This window comes from Lissotriton helveticus, chromosome 2_1, assembly GCF_964261635.1.
Source record: "Lissotriton helveticus chromosome 2_1, aLisHel1.1, whole genome shotgun sequence".
Classification (NCBI taxonomy): Eukaryota; Metazoa; Chordata; class Amphibia; order Caudata; family Salamandridae; genus Lissotriton; species Lissotriton helveticus.
The window spans coordinates 1902651899-1902675208 of record NC_136059.1 but is presented as its reverse complement, the minus strand read 5'-3'; the positions used below and the strand labels follow the sequence as shown (position 1 = coordinate 1902675208).

Sequence of the window (23310 nt, the reverse complement as noted above, 5' to 3'; positions counted from 1 at the left end):
TGTTTAATCAGTAAATAAATAAACGATATGGGTGGTCATGCTTCTGAAGTCTACCTTTTTCATGATTATAATATTGGGTTTGCCATTTTTCATGGTCCATATTGTCTTCACAGACGTATTTTGAAGCCATACCTTTGCTTTGGAAGCATTTGTGATGCATATCATTGCTCATGTTTGACAGTAATAAATCATTTTTAGGTCTCGCCCTGCGATTGCAGGCCAAAGGCCTGCTGTCGCAGAGCGAGACTATTGTTATCATTCCGGCTTTCAAGGACTCAAAGGGAGCCGGAGAGGACAACAGACTGTCACGCGCACGCAGCAGCAGCAGCAGCAGCCTGCCGGGATCAGGTCGCGCGCATCAACAGGCTCTTCACAACACATGCACAACACACATACAGCCCCCCCACGCATACACACACACATACATACATACATACAGAACCCCCCCCGCATACACACACGCACGCACGCACACACATACACAGAGAACCCCCGGCGCTTACACACACATCCCTTACCTCGTCTCGGCGTCTTCGCGCTCCCTTGCCCCCGCTCCTCTGGTGCGCGCGCACCACTAGTTTCGATTCCCGCGTCGGCTCCTCAGCCAATCAGGAGGCAGTACTCCTTTTAGACATGCTCCCTCTCTGGTCCGCTATCATTTCTAACTGCAGGGTGCGTCGTGGCCCCAGCAAAAACGGCAGCATGGGCCAATCACCTTTTTTCAAAACGTGACTGATATGCATCCCAGGGGTCTCTAACCTTTTCAGTAATGAGAGCTTCTTATGGCTAATGAAAATCATTCCAAGCTACTAATAATACCGCTGTAATTTTCGACGTAGACCCCAAGCGCCCAGATATGTCGAGAGGTGCTGCTCTCTATAAATTAATGTTTCACCTATTGGTGTGCTCAATGTTTTTTTAAAGATGTTGCACAGCAGCATTAACCGTGCCATGGTGCTTTTTTCTATGCACATTTTCCATCGTGTACACTGGGTCTGCAGCGAGTAATCTTTATCCCTCCTCCCGACAGGACCGTCGTGCCGTGATGCAAATGCGTGGAAGCCCCAGCACCGGTTTGCGCGCCTCGATGAGTCATGCCGGCTCCCTACGTGCTCAATTACTCTCCCCCAGGGACGGGCAGAGAGCAGTGGAAGACGCAGGCAAATGCACAGTACTGCACGTCCGTGCCGAGGCACTGGACTCGAACAAGGAAAAACACCAAAGCTGCCACGCCTCAGTTATTTCACGCTACACAGCTGCAACACAAACATATACATTGAAATGCCCTTAATATATTTTGCATTTTTGATGACAAAATGCCGGAAGTACTACCCGTGATCATTATTTGTTATGAAACCTAGCCGATGCTTGGCTAAACTTAGCGTTTAGAAGAAAATAGTAACTCAGAAAATGTAATTTGGAATTATGCCTTTGTTACAGAATTTACCTTGCAATTATCTACGATGCTCAATATGTTGTCTTTTGTAATGTGAATGCACATAAATGCACGCAGTAAACAGACACACGTTATCATGAAGTCTAGCAAAAATGCAGTCATCCGTGCACACAGTGCAGCAGAGATACAGCCAACAATGAACACAGCCAGGTATCCACCACACAGGGCACCAGAAGGTAAAGGGTTATGGACACAAGCTGAGCATCAGATGATTCATAGTGGAGTGCACAAGGTGATGTACAAGATGATGTGCATCAGGTGGTTCATGGCATGACAATATTACTCATGCATCTAAGGGACCCATCCGGCTGATATGTGACAGGGGAGTTCTGGCTGATGCACCTCATGAGAGCTCTGGGTACGTGCATCGGGGAACACTGGGTGTTGAATACGAGATGCGAACTGGGTGATGTGCAGTTAAGAAGTGCAGGAATGTGTGCATTATATGGAAACATGCTGATACGCAACATGGAACCAGGGTACAATGGTTTCACATGGTGTTGTGCAACAGGCGAGACACATTAATGTGCAATTGTTGGCAAATGGTGATGTCACACTGGATCAGGGTGTCCCTCATCAGGCATGAGCAGGTCATCCAGCCCTACTTTGTCTCTGTGTTTTAAGACTGGTAGTGTTATTCTCAAAAAACAAATTCTGAACTACTGCGGCCTAGCCCTGCATCTAACCCCCTGCAGGCAGCCTCCCCCACGCCAAGTTTCACACAGCCTTTCTACTATTAACGGCGAGGGGTTGGCTGCTTGCACCCCACCCCCCACGGACAGCCAGTCCCCCGGCAGTAGACAGCATGGGGTTGGGCTACAGGCAGCCAATGCATCACCACATATGGCTGCAGGCAATCAATCCCTTGGCATGCATGGTCTTTGGTCGTGTGCAGCGTGAGGTTGGCTGCAGAGCCTGACCTGCGCTCATCTCCCCTTCCGGGCACAGCCTTGGGCCATGAGCGGCATGTGATTGGTTACAGGCAGCCAATGCCTCAGATGGCTGAACCAACAAGCATTGGCATAGCCAATAGGTCTCGCCTTTGGGACCTTATAAGTGTTTAGCTATGCAACAGGTGATGTTGTTGCACCAAGGATATTATGCTGCATAACTAAATACTTATAAAGTCCCAAAAGCGAGACCTATTGGCTATGCCAATGCTTGTTAGATCTGGTGTTAACCAAAACGTTTTGATTTGCTACAGTTCTATACATAATATACTTATAGGGGCTCTCAGCAGCTCTTTTCATCTGTTGGCCCGTTTTTGTAACATTCACATTTTTCTTCTGCCTCTTATTGCATAGAGCAGGCGGTTCATCCTCTTCATCCATTGGATAACTTCATTATGAGCGATGGGAGAGTGTCTGTTTCCTCCAATTCTGTGCTCTTCCCGAGTGTCAGTCCCAGGTGCAGCAATTACTTTTTGGCATTCATAAGGTGATGTCATAAGCAGTGCATGTAGGGGCACAAGTCATAGTTAGCTATACTAACTATAACTGGTGAATTTCTGTGTTTATTTTTAGTCTAAAACGTTGATGTTGTAACTGACAAATTCCCCGAACTATAACGTTACTTTAACCTTTGTTTTTTTCAGTGAAAATATATATATGTATATTGTTAGAACTGTAAAATTCTCTGAATGGTTGGAATTGTGTACCCCTGCCCTGAGTGCCCAGCTGTATTGTGGTCTGGAACCTTGATGCTAATTCTTGTGTCAGAGGTAAACGTGGATCATGCGTGTGCCCCATGACATAGGCTTGTCTCACGGATTGCGATTTTGTTCGACCAAAAGGGACACCCATAGTGCTCCCTCATAGTGGTGAAAGGCTACCGCCTTCAACAGCAGTTAAGTAGCACAGTGGTGACAGCATACTGAGTAGTGATCAATAATAGTGAACAGGTAGTTTTTACTCTGTGTCACTGGAGTGGGGCCAACCGCTTCACTCACCTTTTTTTAATGTTCCGCTGCCGTGATCTTAACTCACCCTTGGCCTACATCAGGTAGATGTGGAGTGCAGCACAATGGTAGAGACTCTGTACTGGATGTATGTGTGCCTGAGAGGGGTACAATACATGGACACTGTGCTATGCTGTACTTGTGTGGTGAGTGCATATACTGAGGGTATGTATGCCTGAAAGGAATAGATTATATGAGAGATGTAGTGCTGTGCTGTGCGTGCGCAATGAAAGCATGTGCTGTGTGTATGTGTGCTTTCATGAAGTGCAATACATGAAGTGTTGTGAACTGTACACATGGTGAGTGTGTGTTCTGGCAGGTACAATACAGAAAAGCTACAGTACTGAGCAGTGCGCACTGACTGAATGTGTGCTGAATGGATGGTGTCTGTAGTGGCATAATGCATGGAGTTAACAGTACTGGAGAGCAAGTGTGCTGTAAAAGCACACTGAATGCGTGTTTGGTTGGAATGGTTCATTATATGGGGGAGGAGGATGATGGGTTAAATCTTGGGAAGCCCAGATCTGCCTGGTGAAGACATGAGGAGTAGGGGAATCCTGTTAGACAGATTTGTGTATTGCTGCATTCCTTTGAACTGGGAGGGACAAATACTGGAGGAAGGGACTCTCCCTTTACACTTCAAAAGGTTGTTCTGTGACTCAGTGTTAGATCACAAGGAAGGAGCCTGGACACATCGCAGGAAAGGAGAAGGAGCTGATCAGGAAATCATAAACTGTGGTGCTAGAAGCCTAGGATTCATCTTTTGATGCACAAATCAATGTGGCGGACGTTTCGATTTGCACTCTGGTCACTCTTATTAATTATGTAATGGGTCGATCAGTTTAGGAGTCTTGCCTGCTGTGACAGGCATCCTTTCAAGGGGTAAGAAGTAAAAGATAAGTGGTCACTTAAAAAAACTCAACTCAACATTTTCGAAGACTCCGACTCTAAATCACATTTTGGTGACTGGAAATTGGCTATAAGAAGAGGTGCTTGAGACCCCATAATTTGCCATCTGCCAAGCAGCCAGGTGGGCTGTATGTGGCTGGGATGCTCTGCAAGACTTTTGCCTGTGACCAGGATGTGGGCAAAACCTGCTAGTTTCCTTTCTGGGTGATAAAAACATCACCCAGGAAAAGCTAGACCACCTGCCCTTAAGCCTGAAGCACTTCCTGCTTGCCAAGACCAGTGTGCCCTATGAGGAAGCACAGAGCATTGGAGGGAATGTGGTCCAGAGGGGAGCCCTGCCGAGAGGACTCCCTGAGCGGGGTGTGAGGGAACGGCTTTGCACCAAGCGAGTCTTTGCCTATATGCAGTGTTAATTCAATGTTCTCCCTAAGCTAGAGTCCCAACCTCAAGGGTAGTGTGTTGCTGCTAATAAATGTTGCTATTCCTTTGCATGTTTAGACTTCGAAATAAAATGCTTCTTTTTCTTATGAAAGGAAGTATTTGACTAGACACTGTTTTGTGGTTCATACCATTTGCACTTTGAGTTATGAGTCGTGTTCATATGCCTGTAGCTACAGTTACCAACCCCCGCCTGCATAAACCAACATTTTTTGGTCTGGTGTTTGTCCTCCAGCATAACTAAATAGAAACAAGAACTACCCTGCATTCCCCCCATTGAGAGAGGACGCCGCCCCGCGGTCCGTGTTAAAACTCGATCAGCCAGGACCATCGCTGTCATCCTCCATGACCCTGCTTGTACCTGACTCCCGACTGGACACACTCCGGTGTCGGATCATGTAAGGTCTCCCTCACTAGAGACACCATCCTCCCTATCAACCTGGGAACCACCTCTAGTGCTCTCCCTCGACTGCGCACCTGACGGAGAAGCAATCCGATGCCGAATCCCGGAAGATTCGACTCCGTCGACGCTCCCTTACCACTGAACCCCTAGGACTGAAGATCCTCCCTATCCCGACCCTGGGAGCCCTATGACCGCCGACCGTCTGATCTTAGAGCCCGTTTTGTAACAGACTGGTAGAAGACCCTATTCAGAAGAAGGACTTATATACAGCCTAATCACTGAGACAACGCTCACCATGTCCCACCAGTGCATTAGTCCCCGCCCCCTGGTCCTCCTCGCCCTGATCAAGGTGCAGCCTAAATAGGCCCTGCATCGAAACGCGCGTTGGCGTGACCTACATGGATGGCCTCAGTGTAGTCTCTGTCTAACTACCCTGTCCACATTGTCTTGCCTCCATGTTGTAATTTCAGCCCTAGCAGCTACTAGATATGTCCTTTGCCGGCCCTAATGTAACCTTATAATTTTATATGCGTGATTGTATTATTATGGTAGTGAGTGAGGTTGAGAGTGAATGTATTTTTAGTGGATGGCTGTGGTAGTGTGTGGGACCCTAATGAATGCACGTCGCCTAACTTCCAGTATGATGTACACCTTGTAAGAGTTTAAATCAATGTACATATATCTCCCTAAAGCACCCATATGGATTTCTTATATAAATTGAAACTCTACTAATTATCAATACATTTTCATAAAAATATCTATTTTGATTTTGATTTTGTGTGAAGTATTGTCAGCTCTGATACGCATTCCCTGTCACCCCTTTGTTAATTGTAAGGATCTCCTTGTGGGACCTCGAAATCAAAACCCTGGCAGGGTAGTTCTTGTTTCTATTTAGTTGTTCTTTCCCCTTTTTTCCTGCCAGCATCCTAAATCCCCCTGGGGAACCCCCTTCTATTCGTTTGTCCTCCAGCATAACTCAGGCTTTGTAGGAGCTGATTTTGGATTGCCTTAACGTGTCAATCAGGCTAAATGGCTTAGTTAGGGGACAGTGCATGGCAAAATCACACCCACACAGAGAATTGGATGGGTATCTCTGCAACATTCGGTATGCCTTCGCAAAGGACTCTATCCTCACCACACACCATTAAAGCATGCACTCCACCCAGGCTGCATGCCACAGTTCGTAACCCACATGTACGGGGAAGTGAATGACTTCGGGTACGGAGGACTGCACAGATTTGAGGCACCAAAGGACAGGAGACTCCCCTTCCAGGATTGAGGGTAAAAAGGCGTGTGCCCTTCGTTTGAATCTAGGCTGCTATGAGTCCTCATTCTTCATTCTGGTGAGGGAACAGTAGCTACTTGCTACTGTGGGGAGGGGTATGCTTGGATATGCACTTGCACCTTTATGTATGTTGCATGTATTGCAAGAAGATATGCTGACATGCAAAGTTTTAAGTAAGCAGCATATTTTTCAAATTATTATCGAGCGTGTTGATGCCTGTTTTGTGGTAAATAAATAATTAATTACCGGGACTATTTTTCTATGCATTAACTGAAAAAGGATAGCTCAATAAATAGGAGGCAGAATCCGTGGTATCTGAGTCATACGGGCTTTAATTAGATGGCTCGAGCCAATGGACCATCGGGTTCCATCACCTGCTAAGGTTCAGGAAGGGACAGGAATGATAGCCTCGCATAAAAAGGGACAGCTAGCTTTTCATTAACATTATACAGTATATATAGTAAAACAGTACAATTACATTGAATACAGTAGGCGTAACAAGTGACAAACGGAAGATAAGAACATATGGGCGTACAAAGAAGGCGTGCACAGGGCGTGCACGGAGACATGTGATGTAAACGTCACAGAAGTGTCACAAATGGGTGGATACATGGAGGGGGCTACCTGGGCAGCTGGAACCTTTAACCTACTGGTGCGCGCAAACGGGCCATGACGTGTAACTGGGGAGAGCTGGGGGCTCTGACTTCTAGCACTAGAAGAGGAGACTAAAGTCTGGGATGTCAGAACGACATGTACCTATAGCATATCTGATATCTCATGTTTGGAGTACATGTTGCTTGAATCTAAAAGTCATCAGGGCAAAGGCTACTTGTCACTAAGGCTGGTGCATGCATATATTTCTTTATGTATTGCGTGTGCTATGAATCCTCTATGGATACTAATTCAGTAATTCTCTTGCATGGAGACAGAAAGACTAGACTATAGATGAAGATGTTTATGCGGTTCGTTAGCTAGGAATGTGAAGCCGGGGAGCTGAACTGATAACTAGAGGCATAACATATTCTTGGCAGACAGGCAGGCAGGCCAGGCCGGGCACCGCGCTGCTTGGCAGGAAGTAAGTGAAGGGTCAGGGATGCGGGAGGGGCTGCATCGCTCCTCGGAGTGGTTTCAGGAGACTTGAGGCTTGAATCTGGTGTCCGGGCCCTGTGAGGCCTAGAAAACGGGGACAACTCGATAATTTAACGTGCACAATGTAAAGACGTTGGCAACATAGGCCCAATACTTGTTGCTTTCAGGAGGACTGGATAACTGGCTTACTAACGTTGGACACAACTATAATTGCGTCTTTATTCGGTCAAGGGGGTAAATATGCATATTAATCATGCACATATAACATATAATGGGGAACACGTAGGGACACATGACAGGGCAAAATTCAATTTTCCTCATTCCCTCCTTGTTCCCTACGTTTCCTTCAGGAAACATCAATATTCATGATACCATCTATCTGTTCATAGAGCATCATTTGCTCGTCTCTTATCTTCTGGGAAGGGGACTTTGGACTTGGAATACAAGATGTAGCGCACAAGCCGCAAATCGCAGGGCCACATTGTAAACAGAGACAACAACTGAATATGGTCATTACTACTATTCCTAGAAATGACAGTACTTTCCATCCCCAGGCAGATATTATACTCCAGAGCCAACCGGACCATGTCCAGGTGCCTGGATTCTGGTGTAGCTGATGGGCTATTTTATGAAGTCTTGTTATTGCTGAATATACAGACGGTGCGTTATTAGGAATGAAAACGCAACAACTAGATCCGATGACTCTACAAGCTCCGCCCCTATCGGCCAGTATGACGTCAAGAACAAGGCGGTTCTGAAGAACGACAAATCTCATAGCAGATTGCTCTTCTGTTAAGTTACCTAGAGCGGTAGTAGTCTCATTCACTACTGCTTCAAGGGTTCTGGTTAACCTACGTATTAGCTTACTATTCTGGATGGGTCCTATGAAGAAAAAGAAACCTTTATTGAAGTCTGTATACTGTTCTAATGCAGTTTCAGTTTGATCGACAATTGGGGACTCGATCTCCCTTCTATGTCTGACGTGTACTAGATGTGTATTTCTGTGATAATCGGATGGGGCTAGGAAAACTGGTGGCAGTAGGAAGGCAATGTAACATGTTCCATCCCAATCTAGGGGCAGACGTACATATGCGGTCTGACCACATATAAAATACGAATGACGTGAGGCTTTGAAAGTAGATTTCCCACTGTCACTATACTCGACCACAGTAGTACAATCACTGTGTCCTAGATGTACTGAACCATTCTTTCTAACACATAATTCGCCTTTCAGTGGTAGAACTGTTATAGAGGGCAAGTCGGGAGTAGTCTCGGACTGAACATTCAAAACCATGAAATTCGAGGAGTAATTACCTAGATCATATACTTTATTTTCTAGATCTAACCCTGTCCTATGGGAAAGACCTTCCTTGTCTGGGAAACATGTTCTATTCAGAAGGGACTTATCGTCTGAGGATGATGTTAACGTGAACCATGCTCCACACGAACCATTGTGTGAAAACGGATAGGGAAAGAGTGGCAGAACTCCCTTCGGTGTCTGGAAAGGGGGGAGTCGACCACACACCCAACAATTAGTGGCATTGCTAGTCTGGTGTGAATAGTGTAACATACGTATAAAAGTATTGTTGCGCATTGCAAGTCGATAGGATAACTCGTGAGGGGGTAGTTCACTAAAAGTGTGCTCTACTGTATCATTAGAGGAAAGATGTACATGCGAACCAAGAGGAGGAAAAAATACATGTAAAACATAACTTATACATGTGATCGTAAGACTCAGAAATAACATAAACAGTAAAGTAACAATACATCTGCTGCACAGATTCTTACAGTAACGGATTTTCTTGGAGTTTCTAACTCTCTCACTATGTGGGTCTATCTTATACATGTCAGGAACCTGTCTAACCGCTTCACCCGAGAGGGACTTAAACAATTAAACTGTCTGACTTGCTAGACCTTAATTTGAGTTTATACTCCTGCTGCGGAGTTTTCTCTAACAGGGGAAGTTTAGAGTCAGTATCGGGACAGTCCTTGAAAAAAGTCTTTGGACGCAGTCCATGGAAACGCTTGATGTGGCTGGAGTGTAGCCAGCCCTTCCGGCCTTCCAGTTTCACGGCGGTCCTTGTGGTCATCAGAACAAGTTTCGGCTCTTTCCAGCGGGGCTCCAGCGGGCTTGAACGATCGAAATTCCTTACGAGGACAAGGTCGCCTGAAATGACCTCGTGCGGTTTCACTTGGGTGTTGTCTGGAAAGGGAGCCGCGACCTGTGAACGGCAAGAGAGTAGTGCAGACATCAAGGAAGCTAGGTAATCTGTCAGCATATTACTGTCAACATCGGTGATTTTACGTGGCATAGGTGTACCCCACATGTTTGGGGGACGACCAAACACTACTTCATACGGTGACAGACCTGATCGGGAGTGGGCGACCATTCTCATGTAAAAGAGGGCAACCGGCAGGGCTACCATCCAATCTACACCTTTCTCTGCACAGACCTTCGCGATACGTGTTTTCAGAGTCTGATTGTGTCTCTCGACGAGGCCAGCTGCCTCGGGGTGTCGTACGCAGTGGAACTTCCACTGGTACCCTAACAGAAGTGATACTTGTTTCATGAGTTCGGATGAGAATGGCTGTCCGTTGTCTGAATACACGACCCTGGGCAAACCATAGCGTGGGAAAAACTCACGAACCAACTGCCTGGCAGTGGTCGCGGCAGTGTAATCTGGGACTGGATAGGCTTCTGTCCATCTGGACAAAGCGCATACAACTACGAGGACATACTTGAAACCTCGGCATCGATCCATCTGAATATAATCCATCTGGAGGACTTCAAAAGGGTGGTCAGGAGGATGGAATCCACCTTTTTCCACCGGAACACCTTTACCTGGATTGAACTGACAACAGATCATGCAGGTACGTACTTTCTGCTTCGCTGCTGCTCGTAAATGCTTGTTAAACCAAAGGTTCTGGATGCTGTCTAACATGGCTTTTTCTCCTAAGTGTGCTGGACTATGTGCGGTGTTAATAATGACTTGAACCATAGAGTCGGGGAGAAACCATGTGGCTTTTCCCTTCGTCAACCATCCCTGATCTGTCTGGACCCCTCCTTGTTCAGACCATTTCTTGATTTCGTCTGGGGTAGCATGTGTCTGTATGTCTAGTACATCTTGTGTAGGGTCCTTAACTGTCATACAAGTCGTCTGATCTGGAACATCTGTCTTTGTCATGTTAGCTGGAATGTCTGGAGTCTGAGCTGTAAGCTTGGCTGTTCGATCGGCTAGATCGTTACCTTGGGAAATGGTGTCAGTGGCTTTCGTATGTGCTTTGCACTTCATAATGGCAATGGCTGTCGGTAAATGTATTGCTTCTAACAGAGCTTGAATGAGGGGACCATGCTGAATCTTGGCTCCATGAGAGGTCATGAAACCTCTTTCTTGCCAGAGGACTCCAAAGTCGTGAACGACTCCGAATGCATAACGTGAATCTGTATATATGTTTACTTTCAGGTTCTTAGCTCGTATGCAGGCTTGGGTCAGAGCGATGAGCTCTGCTGCTTGAGCAGACAAGGTGTCAATACGATGTGTTTCTATAACTTCAGTTTCAGTAGTCACTGCATACGCAGCTACTAACTCTCCTGTATTCGTTCTCATACATGAACCATCCACGTAAAGTGTCAGGTCTGGATCAGGTAATGCAATGTCCGTCAAGTCTTGTCTTGGCTTTGTCATGGTGTTAATAACTTCCACACAGTCATGTGTGGCAGGGTTTGATGTAATCGAAGGTAACAGTGTAGCAGGATTTAATATGTTGCAGCGTCTGATTTCTATGTGTGGCTGAAATAGTGTCAGTTCATATCCTGTTAAACGTGCAATTGTCAAATGCTGAGTCTGTGTTCGGTTTAAAAGAACTTCCACGGAATGTGGAACTTGTACTGTCAGGGAGTGTCCTAACACTATGGAATCACTTTGTCTGATAGCTAGAGCTGTGGCGGCAACTGATTTAAGGCACGCAGGCAGAGCCTGGGCTACTGGATCTAATGTGCTAGAAAAATAAGCACAAGGCTTGTGTTGTCCTGCTTGATCTTGCGTAAGAACAGATAATGCTGTACCATCACGTTCAGTGACAAAAAGTGTAAAAGGCTTACTGTAGTTTGGTGTCGCTAATACAGGTGCATTACATAAAGCTTTCTTTAACTCATTGAAAACAAGTGTATGTTCCTGGGTCCAAGGGAGGACAGTCGATGTGGCTGCCTCCTGTGTTGTCAACTGTATCAGTGGTTTGGCTAGATATGCGTACTGAGGGATCCATTGTCTGCAGTAAGAAGTGAGGCCGATAAAAGCTCGTACCTCCTTCTGTGTCTTGGGCTGTGGAAGATGTGCTATTAACTGGATACGGTCAGGTGTCAACTGTCTACCCCTCTTGGACAGCAAGTGTCCAAGATATACCACTTGCTGGACACAGAATTGCAGTTTCGAAGGGGACACCTTGTGCCCCATCTCTGCCAGAAAATACAAGACTGTCAGTGACGCACGTTCGCAGTCACGTTCTGTACGGGCTGTGATCAATAGATCATCGACATACTGGAGCAGGGCAGTGTCAGTTGGCATGTGAATACTGTCTAGTTGTCTTTTAAGTGCTTGACTGTAAATACTAGGACTTTCTGTGAAACCTTGAGGTGCACGCGTGAATTTATAGCTTCTTCCATTTAAACAGAATCCGAAAAGAAACTGGCTGTCTGGATGAATGGGGACACTAAAGAATGCGTTCTTGAGATCAATGACAGTAAAGAACGTAGCTTCAGAATCAATGGCAGTCAATAGGAAAGAGATATCTGGAACCACTGGGTACTGGGGTATGATACATTTATTAAGTTCTCGAAGGTCAATCACTAATCGATAAACTGGAGGTGCATTTGGGTCAGTACGTTTAAGAATCGGAATGATAGGAGAATTACATACATTGGAGTCAGTTTCTACAACTACTCCTTGAGCAATGAGCTCGTCAATTATTTTCGATAAGGCTGCTACAGCCTCAGGTGGCAATTTGTACTGTCGGATTCGTGGTAATACAACACCTTGTTTCAGAGTGACACGATATGGTGTAATGTGCATACAACCTACATCAGTTGGACCTTGCGCCCATAAATGCTGTGGTACATTCAGTAATCTTGGATCAAAATCACGTAACACATAATGACCTTTAAAATCACGTAAAAACAATCTCACTCCTTCCGGAGAACAGCAAATAACAGCTCCTAATTCTTTCAATGTTTTAATACCAAGTAAATTTTCAGGACATGATTTCGTAAGTAACAAGTCTGTAGTTCGGGACAATGGACCAACTTCTAGGGAAACTGGTTTCGATATTTCATTAACAATCGGCTTTCCTGAAAATCCCAGGGAAACATTTCTTGAGCCTGAGAGTGGAGCCCCTGGAACCTCGTCATGACTGATGGTAGTCCTACTTGCCCCTGTATCAATCAGAAACTTTCTGTCTTTCCCTAATACTTGACTGTGTATATAGGGACCCTCTTGATCTACAGGAACCTCGATGAGAGGCAAGCCAACCTCCCTCTCTAGGCTGTTTCATGAATACTGCTGATATTCTGGATAATCTGACTGTGCGTACTGGTACATCTGTTGTGTAACGTGTTGTGTGGCAGCTATAGGCTGCGGTACTGTAACTGTCTGTTGTGCATTCTGCGGTGGCTGCGAATTCTGCGGAACATGTTCCTGTCTAGGAGGACGCGGTCTCTCTTTCGTCTTACCTGTAGCTATGTTGTGTTTCAGAACTGCACATTCGTTTATGTAATGACCTGGCTGTTTACAGTAATTGCATGTCCCTTTAACGGGAGCTGCAGAATGAGTAGTTTGATTCGTACCCCTCTTCTGACTATCTGCTGGAACAGACTGTGCAACTAGTACTTTCATTTTCGTGTCTTTCATACGTCTCCTTTCGTGTTCTTGCTCTTCCCTAATTCGGTTCTGGTGATACTGTAACATCTGTAGCATTTGGGACGGGGTATTAGCTTGCCATGTACTCTCGACCTTTAATACTCGATTTTTAACTTGTGGTAAAGAATTCTCAACTAGTTTAGTAACAAAAAGATGTGGATACGATTCACTACTTGTTTTCAGACCGCTATTAATAATGAAACATTTCTCAAATCTAGAATAAAAATCACTCGTGTCTTCGTCTTGTTTCTGTTTACAGGCTGAGATGGCATCCCAGTCTTCCTTTTTCGTAGCTAGTAATCTTGGCAAGACTTGTATTAACAGTTCGGGCAATTCTTTGGCTTTATCCCCAAGACCAGTACCTGGGACTCGTGTGTTATCTTCGTTCTCTAACGCTGTCCAGTCAATCTTTTTCTCTCCCACCTCCCATTCTTTTTCTTTGAGTTTTTCATATATGCCCGCGGGCAACAGGACCTTTAACATTTTGATGATATCTGGATACGTGTATTCTCCCATACGGAGCATATCTTTTAATTCACGGTGAAACCCTGCTGGATCTTTATCGTGACATGGCACTAACTTTTTCATTTCTAGTAGTTCTATTTTCGTTATAGGGGTGTAAACAAATACTCGTTCGAGCGCACCCCCCGTTCCCTTAACAGGATGCACTTCTCGCAACGGATTCTGTCTATCTATGTAGAATGGGGGTGGAACAGGAACAAAGTGTGGAGTCAGGAACGTTCTGTATTTGTGGCGCTGTTCTAAAATGACACTAATTAAATCGGTACCTAGACCTTTCCATCTGTTTAGGAGTAACTCGTTTAATACATTATATAAAGGACCTGGATCAGAATGCTGATCCTCGTACAGTGTAATGAGATGCTGGATCATGTACATACCCACCAGTCGCTGTTCGCCTGGGGGCAGTTTCAGAAACATTTGAGCCACTACTACGTCTGTAAACGTGGTAGAATCACTAATCCATCGAACTGCTGATCGGGCTAGTTCTTGTTCATACATGGTACTAAGCTCACTGTAACCTATTCGTAATTTCAGAACTTTATCGGTAGCCTGGAATAATTGTTCAAGAGAACACTGTTCTGGTACAGGAGGAGGAAAAACTTTCTTGTAATCTAGGCGTGTGTGTCTATCAAAAGGTCTCGTCCTACCTACATACGCTATTCTAGCGGGATTCTCGTTGTCTACCTCTTCGTCTGAAGAGTCGTTCTCTTTCTCGGCTACTCTGCTTGCTTTCTCCTTTTCGTGTATACATATAATTTCTTTACGAATCTTTCTGTACATGGATTCTATACTATTCTGTGTCTTGTGTTTTCCGTCTGCTATATTGTCACTCCATCTTATCAGGACTTTCATCTCTTCTGGAGCTTTATCAGGACGATCCTGTTCTCTTATTAAACAATTTATTAAAAATTGCAAAATCATGTCTTGGATCTCGACTTTCCTGTGTGCCATAGCTTCGTGAATACTTTCTGGTTTCTCCCCTGTTCGGATGAAATGATATATTTTGTCTAAGTGTTCTTTCATATCTGATATGGTAATCAAGAAATTTGCAACTCGTCGTAAACGTACGGAATGCAATATCATGTGATCTTCACCTGGCACTGGGTCATATCTGCAATCATTAAGGAACCGTTTGAGTGCTTCGTACGTAGCCACTTTTGGCGTACGCTGTAATGCTGCGTCTCTCAGTGTCAGGCGCTTTGTTTGAGGCGGGGTGATAGGAATACCTCCCCCTGCTCCTCCTGAACTAGAATCGTCAATTAATACTGAATGTGCGGCTGCTGGTAATGTGACTGGTAAAGCAGGCGTACGTAATGTGGGTTGGTCCTGGGGTACTGGCACATTAACGGGATTCCCGGGACCAACGACTGGAGGCACAGTAATTACATTATTAACAGGAGGTGGAAGTTGAACAGGCGGGGTAGGATTCGTATTAGCATATTCTGGGACAGTGTCGTCTAAATAGGAAGAAAGGAAAATGTCGGCTGCAGTCGGTTTATGACATAGCTTAGTCGGGACCAATGGTGGCGGTAAATTACAGGGTGTTTCCGGGGTCGCCTTCGGCAAACCCTCGGCGAGAAGAGGATACATACCTTTAATAAGGGCATTTCTTTGTCTGTCTGATTGTTCTGCTCTAACTCGTTCACCTTCTTCTAGTAATTCCCTTTCTTGGGCTTTTTCGGAGGATTCTCTACTTAATTCGGCTTTTCTGAATTCCTTTTCCGTTCTTTTATGCGATTCTTTACGCCACAATTCTATGGCGTCTTTCTGGGATTGTCTGGCTTTCTTTTTCCATAATGCTTCTTCTACTCTCATGATGCACTCGGCATCCCATGTTCCTGAAACAGGCCATCTATATTTCTCTTCGAGATCTTTGGTGTAGTCCACCCATAAATCTAGATACAGTATGGCATCTAAGCCATGCTTATGATACATGAAATGTCCAGGACTGTCCCTGGGAGGGACAGGAACTGATTCTTCGAGTAACCCTTTTCTGGTTTTTATCTGACGTAACTTAGAAAACAGCGGCATATTTGAACCGTACTTGAACTTGAACACAATACACAATGAACACAGTAATGAATAGCAAAACAATCACTCATACCACGACATCAAAAACACATTAATAACAGTTCGAACAGAATACTACCTAATACATTGAAAACATAATACTTCGAATTTCTCGAGAACAGACTTACTAGAATTACTGGATGCACTGCTAAAACAGTACAGAACATACCGGTCTCCTAAAGAGACACGTCATACCGTATCCACCTAAGTGAATACGTCGGACCGGATCTGTGTACCCAAACCCGTCGGACTGGGCACAAATTAATGAACCCGTCTAGATACGTTCCCAGCAACGGTACTCACCGGGAAGCAAAACTGAAGGCCTCGGACTGGACTGGACTGCTACGACGTCTGGTTACTGCTACGCACTACGCATGCGCCTCGGGCTTCGGGCTTCGGAAACAGGTGGGCCTCCGGATACCTCGGACCTTGCTCTCTCGGCTGGGCTCTGGTCGGGACGATCCGCCTTCCTCACCGCCTCGTCTGGATGCCGGACCGCAGTCTCCGTCTCCTCCGTGGGCCTGAGGGAGACTTGAAGCAGAAATATCTGCACGTGCACGGTAGGGGTCCGTCACGGCTGTAGAAGGGTCAGGGGGCCTGCGTTACATCGCCGGCGCGTGGGGAAGGGGCTCGTACCTGTTCGGGCGCCATTTATGTGGTAAATAAATAATTAATTACCGGTACTATTTTTCTATGCATGAACTGAAAAAGGATAGCTCAATAAATAAGAGGCAGAATCCGTGGTATCTGAGTCATACGGGCTTTAATTAGATGGCTCGAGCCAATGGACCATCGGGTTCCATCACCTGCTAAGGTTCAGGAAGGGACAGGAATGATAGCCTCGCATAAAAAGGGACAGCTAGCTTTTCATTAACATTATACAGTATATATAGTAAAACAGTACAATTACATTGAATACAGTAGGCGTAACAAGTGACAAACGGAAGATAAGAACATATGGGCGTACAAAGAAGGCGTGCACAGGGCGTGCACGGAGACATGTGATGTAAACGTCACAGAAGTGTCACAAATGGGTGGATACATGGAGGGGGCTACCTGGGCAGCTGGAACCTTTAACCTACTGGTGCGCGCAAACGGGCCATGACGTGTAACTGGGGAGAGCTGGGGGCTCTGACTTCTAGCACTAGAAGAGGAGACTAAAGTCTGGGATGTCAGAACGACATGTACCTATAGCATATCTGATATCTCATGTTTGGAGTACATGTTGCTTGAATCTAAAAGTCATCAGGGCAAAGGCTACTTGTCACTAAGGCTGGTGCATGCATATATTTCTTTATGTATTGCGTGTGCTATGAATCCTCTATGGATACTAATTCAGTAATTCTCTTGCATGGAGACAGAAAGACTAGACTATAGATGAAGATGTTTATGCGGTTCGTTAGCTAGGAATGTGAAGCCGGGGAGCTGAACTGATAACTAGAGGCATAACATATTCTTGGCAGACAGGCAGGCAGGCCAGGCCGGGCACCGCGCTGCTTGGCAGGAAGTAAGTGAAGGGTCAGGGATGCGGGAGGGGCTGCATCGCTCCTCGGAGTGGTTTCAGGAGACTTGAGGCTTGAATCTGGTGTCCGGGCCCTGTGATGCCTAGAAAACGGGGACAACTCGATAATTTAACGTGCACAATGTAAAGACGTTGGCAACATAGGCCCAATACTTGTTGCTTTCAGGAGGACTGGATAACTGGCATACTAACGTTGGACACAACTATAATTGCGTCTTTATTCGGTCAAGGCGGTAAATATGCATATTAATCATGCACATATAACATATAATGGGGAACACGTAGGGACACATGACAGGGCAAAATTCAATTTTCCTCAGTTTGATGAACTCAAATATCTAATAAATGTAATTGATATGATATAGTTCAGTTCTAAGAGCACTTTATTGCCAAGGAAGGTCAATTTCACTTTGCAAAAGAAAAACTAGCGCCTGTGTTATATGAATAATAATCATAAAAGTTGGACAAATGTGAGGAAAGATAAGGGTGTGTGAAAATTAAAGGATGGGGCTGAAACACTTACTGAAGCCCTCCATAACCCACTACTAAATGCTTGTGTTTAAATTATGCTCAATTCTCCCTTTGGTTCCATAGGAAGGAAGTGAAGGGAAGCTAATTGTTCTTGGAGCCACAAACCGGCCTCATGCGCTTGATGCAGCTCTGCGTAGGCCTGGCCGATTTGATAAGGAAATTGAAATTGGTATTCCAAATGCACAGGATCGATTAGACATCCTCCGGAAGCTTCTTAAGAAAGTCCCTCATCTTCTAACGGAGACTGAGCTGGTTCAGCTGGCAGACAGTACCCATGGATATGTAGGGGCAGACTTGGCAGCACTGTGCAAGGAAGCAGGTAAGGTTTCCAATACATTTGCATGTTGTAGGAGAAAGATATCGCTGTATAGTTGTTATTATGCTTTGTATGTATTACATTCTCTGCCACATGATGCACAGTTGACCAGCAAATGGTAAACTTAATGATGGTTCACATTTTAAGATGGAATTAAAACTGTTACTGTTGTAGGAAGAAAACGTGAGAGGGGTACTGTCTTTTAGGTTTGCAAACATGAAACATGTTTATTATTTTTATACTGCTTCATAAAATATAGTTGCACAAAAATGATAAATCAAAACCAGAATTACGAAATACTGACAACGATTGTGGTGTTGCTTCACATAGACAAATGTGTAAGTACTATAAATAGTGAACACTGTGGTGCACGGCTATCTCCACCCCACCCCCTTCAACCTTTTTACACTGAGTGGCCACAGGGTTATCAGGTTGTCATCCACCTATATCGTAGTAGTCTTTGATATTTTGTTAAGGAGAGTTGAAGAGCACTTTTTGGTTTATTGGTTACTTGGTCTGTACATATAGTTATTGACATTAAAAGTTGCATGCCCATAATATTCAAAATCTTCCCATAAATTTGTACTATTCATTTTTTTAAATCTCTTTTTTCCCCTCTCTGCCCCTGTTCGGAAGATCCCTGTCCTTAAGCGTTCTAGATCTGGTTTCTCAGAAGAAGAGCACATTCCTTCATTATGCCGAACTTTGAATACCCTGATGAAGGAAATATTTACTGTCGAGAAACATTTTCTTGCTTTAATAACAAGAGGTGGGACAATCTTAATTCCAAATGTAGAGTCTTGACATCCCAGACCCAGAAAGCATTCAGATGTAGTTTAGATCTAAACTGTTTGAAGCTGGATAATCGGTGTATAAAGAACAAATGGAAAAAGTGCAGTACCAACTGGTCAAAATCGAATATTTGCTTATGCTTAAAAAGTAAAGAAAAACCCCAATCCTAATGTCAAAAATATTTTTGGAACATTCAGTAAATCGTGTGATCGTTCCAACACACTGTCCAAATGAGTCTGTTATGCTCTGTATGCAACCCAGCGCACCTCAGGAATCGCTCTTTCTGAAGAACTCTAGAACTAATAATTTATTCTTAGACAAAGGTGACAGATCCACTGAGTCTTGGTCAAGATTGCTATTTGACCCATGTGCTTCTAAGTAGGAGACTTCAAAGGAGGATAAACCATTCTACAGCTCCCTGAAACAAGGGCTCAAGTTCTTTTGAAGCCAGCCTTCATGGAGGAACCACTGGCTCTTCTTGAATGACTCTCTGATACCAACTGATTCTCCATAGGACCCAACTCCTGCTTGTCTTGTTTAGGATTTTGCCTTTATATTTGCTCTTATCACCTACTTACCAAAAGATGGGATAGGTACTCCCTATCTGAAAAAGCATATATATTAGCTATCGAACTAGCTAACTTTGGACCTATCACAAAACTACCTGTCCTAGTAAAAATTATTGTATAAATGATCCCCAGTCGGCGGTAAGAACCCCTAGACTTGCATCAAATACTACACTTACTTTGCCCTCTGTACCCTCCACCTTTACACAAGCCAATTCAGTCTTTCCTTAAATTTCTTACTCAAATCTTTTTTGTTTTTGTTGTAACATTTTATTGAAAAACAACACCAGAGTCATCATACAGTTGATCAATCAATGCAAAGCAGAATCAGATATATCAGGCATGTACCAGAAACCTCTTCCAGGCTGATGACGAGCTCAGCTCATCATGAGCGTAACCTGCCGTGCGCTCATGACGAGCTGTGCTCGTCATGAACCGCGGGTTTTTTAAAACCGCCGCGTACAGCGGGAAAAGCCGCCGCAGCGATGCGGTTAAGGATCAGTACATCGTCTTGATCCTGCCTCATCTATTGCCATTTCCACAGTGGGGGAGGTACAGTTCTCCCCTCTAAACACGTTCCAGTGTCCCCACTTTTTATCCCACTTCTTGGGGCACCCTCTGATCTTAAATACAGATTTCTCGGCTAGCATGCATCTACCCATTTCGGCCACCCAGCCCACCAGGAGAGGCCTCTGGGGGGCTCCCCAGTGCATTGCTATTGCACGTTTCACCAACAGGAAGCCCAGGGCCACCCAGTGTAGCTCAACCTCCGTAAGGTCGGTAGGGCCCCATACATTAAGAATCCCTTCCTTAGGGGGAGAGAGGGATGGGCTTTCCCATTGCCTCAGTCATTTTGCGAACCGCCCTGTCCCAAAACTGTTGGATAACTGGACATTCCCATAGGACATGGTAAAAGGAGCCAGGGAGGCCGCAGTTGCGGAGACTCATCTCATCTGGGCGTCTGCCCAGCTTGGCCAGGAGGGGGGCAGACATATATGTTCTGTGTAGGATTTTTAGTTGGATCAGTCTGAAACGGTGGTTTATGGCTGTCTTCTGGGGGACATCAGTGCTGAACTCCAGTCATCATCGTTCAAGTCCCCCACATCTCCCTCCCACTTGTCCCGTAGGGCCTGGAATGAGTTGGGTAGATTATTGCAGAGTTTGCGATATGTGCAGGATATCGCCTTCGTCTGGAGTGGTTCTGAGAGCAGCCTGTCCTCTAGGGGAGAGGCCTCCGGAAGGGAGGAGAGGTCCGGCACTGAGGTAGTGATAGCATGCGCAATTTGAAGGTATCTAAATGCCTCGGAATGAGCAAGATCATGTTTCTGTTGAAGTTCGGAAAAAGTCAACAATTTCCCCTTGTGGATCAAGTCTCCGAGGGCGGAGATGCCTATCGTGTCCCATCTGTCAAACCCCTATAGGTGACAGAGGGAACCCAGTTTATGGGAAGTCCATAGCGGGGTAGCTCGGGTGAACACGTCAGCCCAACCGAGGCTCTTAGTAGCCCGGTGCTAGATAGCAATGGTTTGTGTCATGGGTCCCACGTACCGGTTTCGGGGACATTTGCCATAGAGAGCGCCTAGATATCCCCCATGTCCTGTCTGGTAGCGCTCCAAATGATAGGCCGGGTTGGAAGGCGAGCCATGTAGCCAGGAGTTAGTGGCTACTAGTTGGGAGGCCCAATAATAGAGTCGCATGTTTGGTAAGGCGATACCCCCATCGTACCACCCTTGAGTCAGTTTATGCAGAACAATTCGAGGTGTCTTACCATCCCATAGGAGGAGTCGCAAATCACCTTCCAGTGTATGGAAGAAGGAGTCCGCAATCGGGAAAGGGCAATTTTGAAGGACATACAAAAAACGCGGGAGTGCCAACATTTTGAAGAGTGCCGCCCTGCCCGGGAGGGACAGGGGTAGCGTACGCCAGTGGGAAATGTCGCTGTGGAGTCGCTGAAGTGGGCCCCGTAAGTTGCGGTCGTAAAAGAGTTTAGGATCTGGAGTTACAAAGATACCCAGATATTTGAAGCCGTCCTTGGCTATCGCAATGGTGAATTTTCTCGGGAGAGCGGGTGGAGGGCCATAAAGACAGAACAGGGCAGACTTGGACCAATTAATTGAGAAACCAGAGTATTTTCCAAAGTTCCTAATGACATGAAACAGACTATTAATGAAGGTTTTAGGGGAGGAAACATACACCAGTATGTCATCTGCATATAGGGATATTTTATCAATCGTGTCTTCATTCCATCTCAGTCCTTTAATGAAGGCATCCGTACGGATCCAATGGGCGAGGGGTTCCAACGTGAGCGCAAACAAAAGAGGGGAGAGGGGACATCCCTGCCTTGTTCCTCTATGTAACTGAAATTGTCTGGAGGTGTGGGCATTAACCTGGCCTAGCAAGTCAGTGTATAGCAGTCGGACCCACTTGATGAAATTCGGGCCAAATCCAAACCTCTGCAGGACCTCAAAGAGGTAGGACCATTCTATGGAATCGAATGCTAGGGTGGCATCGAGGGATAAAATTGCGGCATCTTCCTGTAAGCAGGGTTGTCTGCCCAAGACGTTTTGTACTCTGCGAAGGTTCAGCGCTGTGTTCCGACCCGGGAGGAATCCAGATTGACCATCTTGCACTAGGGAGGGGAGGACTGTGAGGAGTCTGGTAGCCAGAAGCTTGGCCAAAATCTTGACCTCGGCGTTAATGAGGGAAATCGGCCTATAAGAGCCACAGTCAGTGGCCGGCTTGTTGGGTTTGTGGATGACTGCTATCGAGGCCAGGCGCTGGTCCAGTGGCAGACTGCCCCGTTCAAGGCTTTCTTCAAACATGGCCTTTAGGTGTGGGATCACTTCTTGGGCCATCCCCTTGGGGACGCCATTAGGTCCCATAGCCTTGCCCGAGTTAATAGCAAAGAGGGCACTTGTAAGCTCCTCAGTTGTGAGAGCAGCGTCCAGTTCTTCCCGTTCGGAGTCGGAGAGAGTGGGCAGACGCATTTCCTCCAGAAGGAGGCGAGATTCGTCCACAGAGTAGTACACTCTAGAGGAGTAAACAGCTTCCAGGTGGTCCGCAAACGCCTCAGCGATGTCTAATGGGTCCGTGATGCGCGAGGCATCAGGGCGAAGTAGCAGCGGAACCCATCTAGAGACCTGTTCGTGGCATTCTAGCCAGGCTAGCATTTTACCTGCCCTATCTCCCAGCTCATAGACCCGGTGGCGGGTTTGCAACAATTTCGCCTGAGCCTTTTCCAAGGCCAGCATCTGATATTCCGCTTGTTTTAGACGAAGTCAAGCGGCAGTCTTGAGGTCAGATTCTAGGGAAAGCAAGTCTGATTCAGTCTGAAGTAGCAGTTCGGCCTGCTTGCGTTGATAGCCCAATTTGAGAGCCAGTGCCCTCCCTTTGATAACAGCCTTATATGCCTCCCAGATCGTAACGGCCGATGGGACTGAACCAAGGTTTTCGGCAAAATACAATTCTGTGTGTTCTAGCAAGCTGTCTCGAATGTCAGGAATTTTCATGAGCCATGGGTTGATGACTATGGGACCCCTGGT

General features: G+C 45.7%; 1 protein-coding gene across 1 annotated transcript in view; it reads left to right on the top strand.

Annotated features, from left to right (window-relative positions):
- AFG2A (AAA ATPase AFG2A) overlaps positions 1–23310 on the top strand; it is a 1761034-nt gene that overhangs the window by 209901 nt on the left and 1527823 nt on the right. Inside the window, exon 9 of the mRNA XM_078676815.1 lies at positions 18158–18413. Within this exon, the coding sequence (XP_078532941.1) occupies positions 18158–18413 (256 nt within the window). The remainder of the gene's footprint in view (positions 1–18157; positions 18414–23310) is intronic.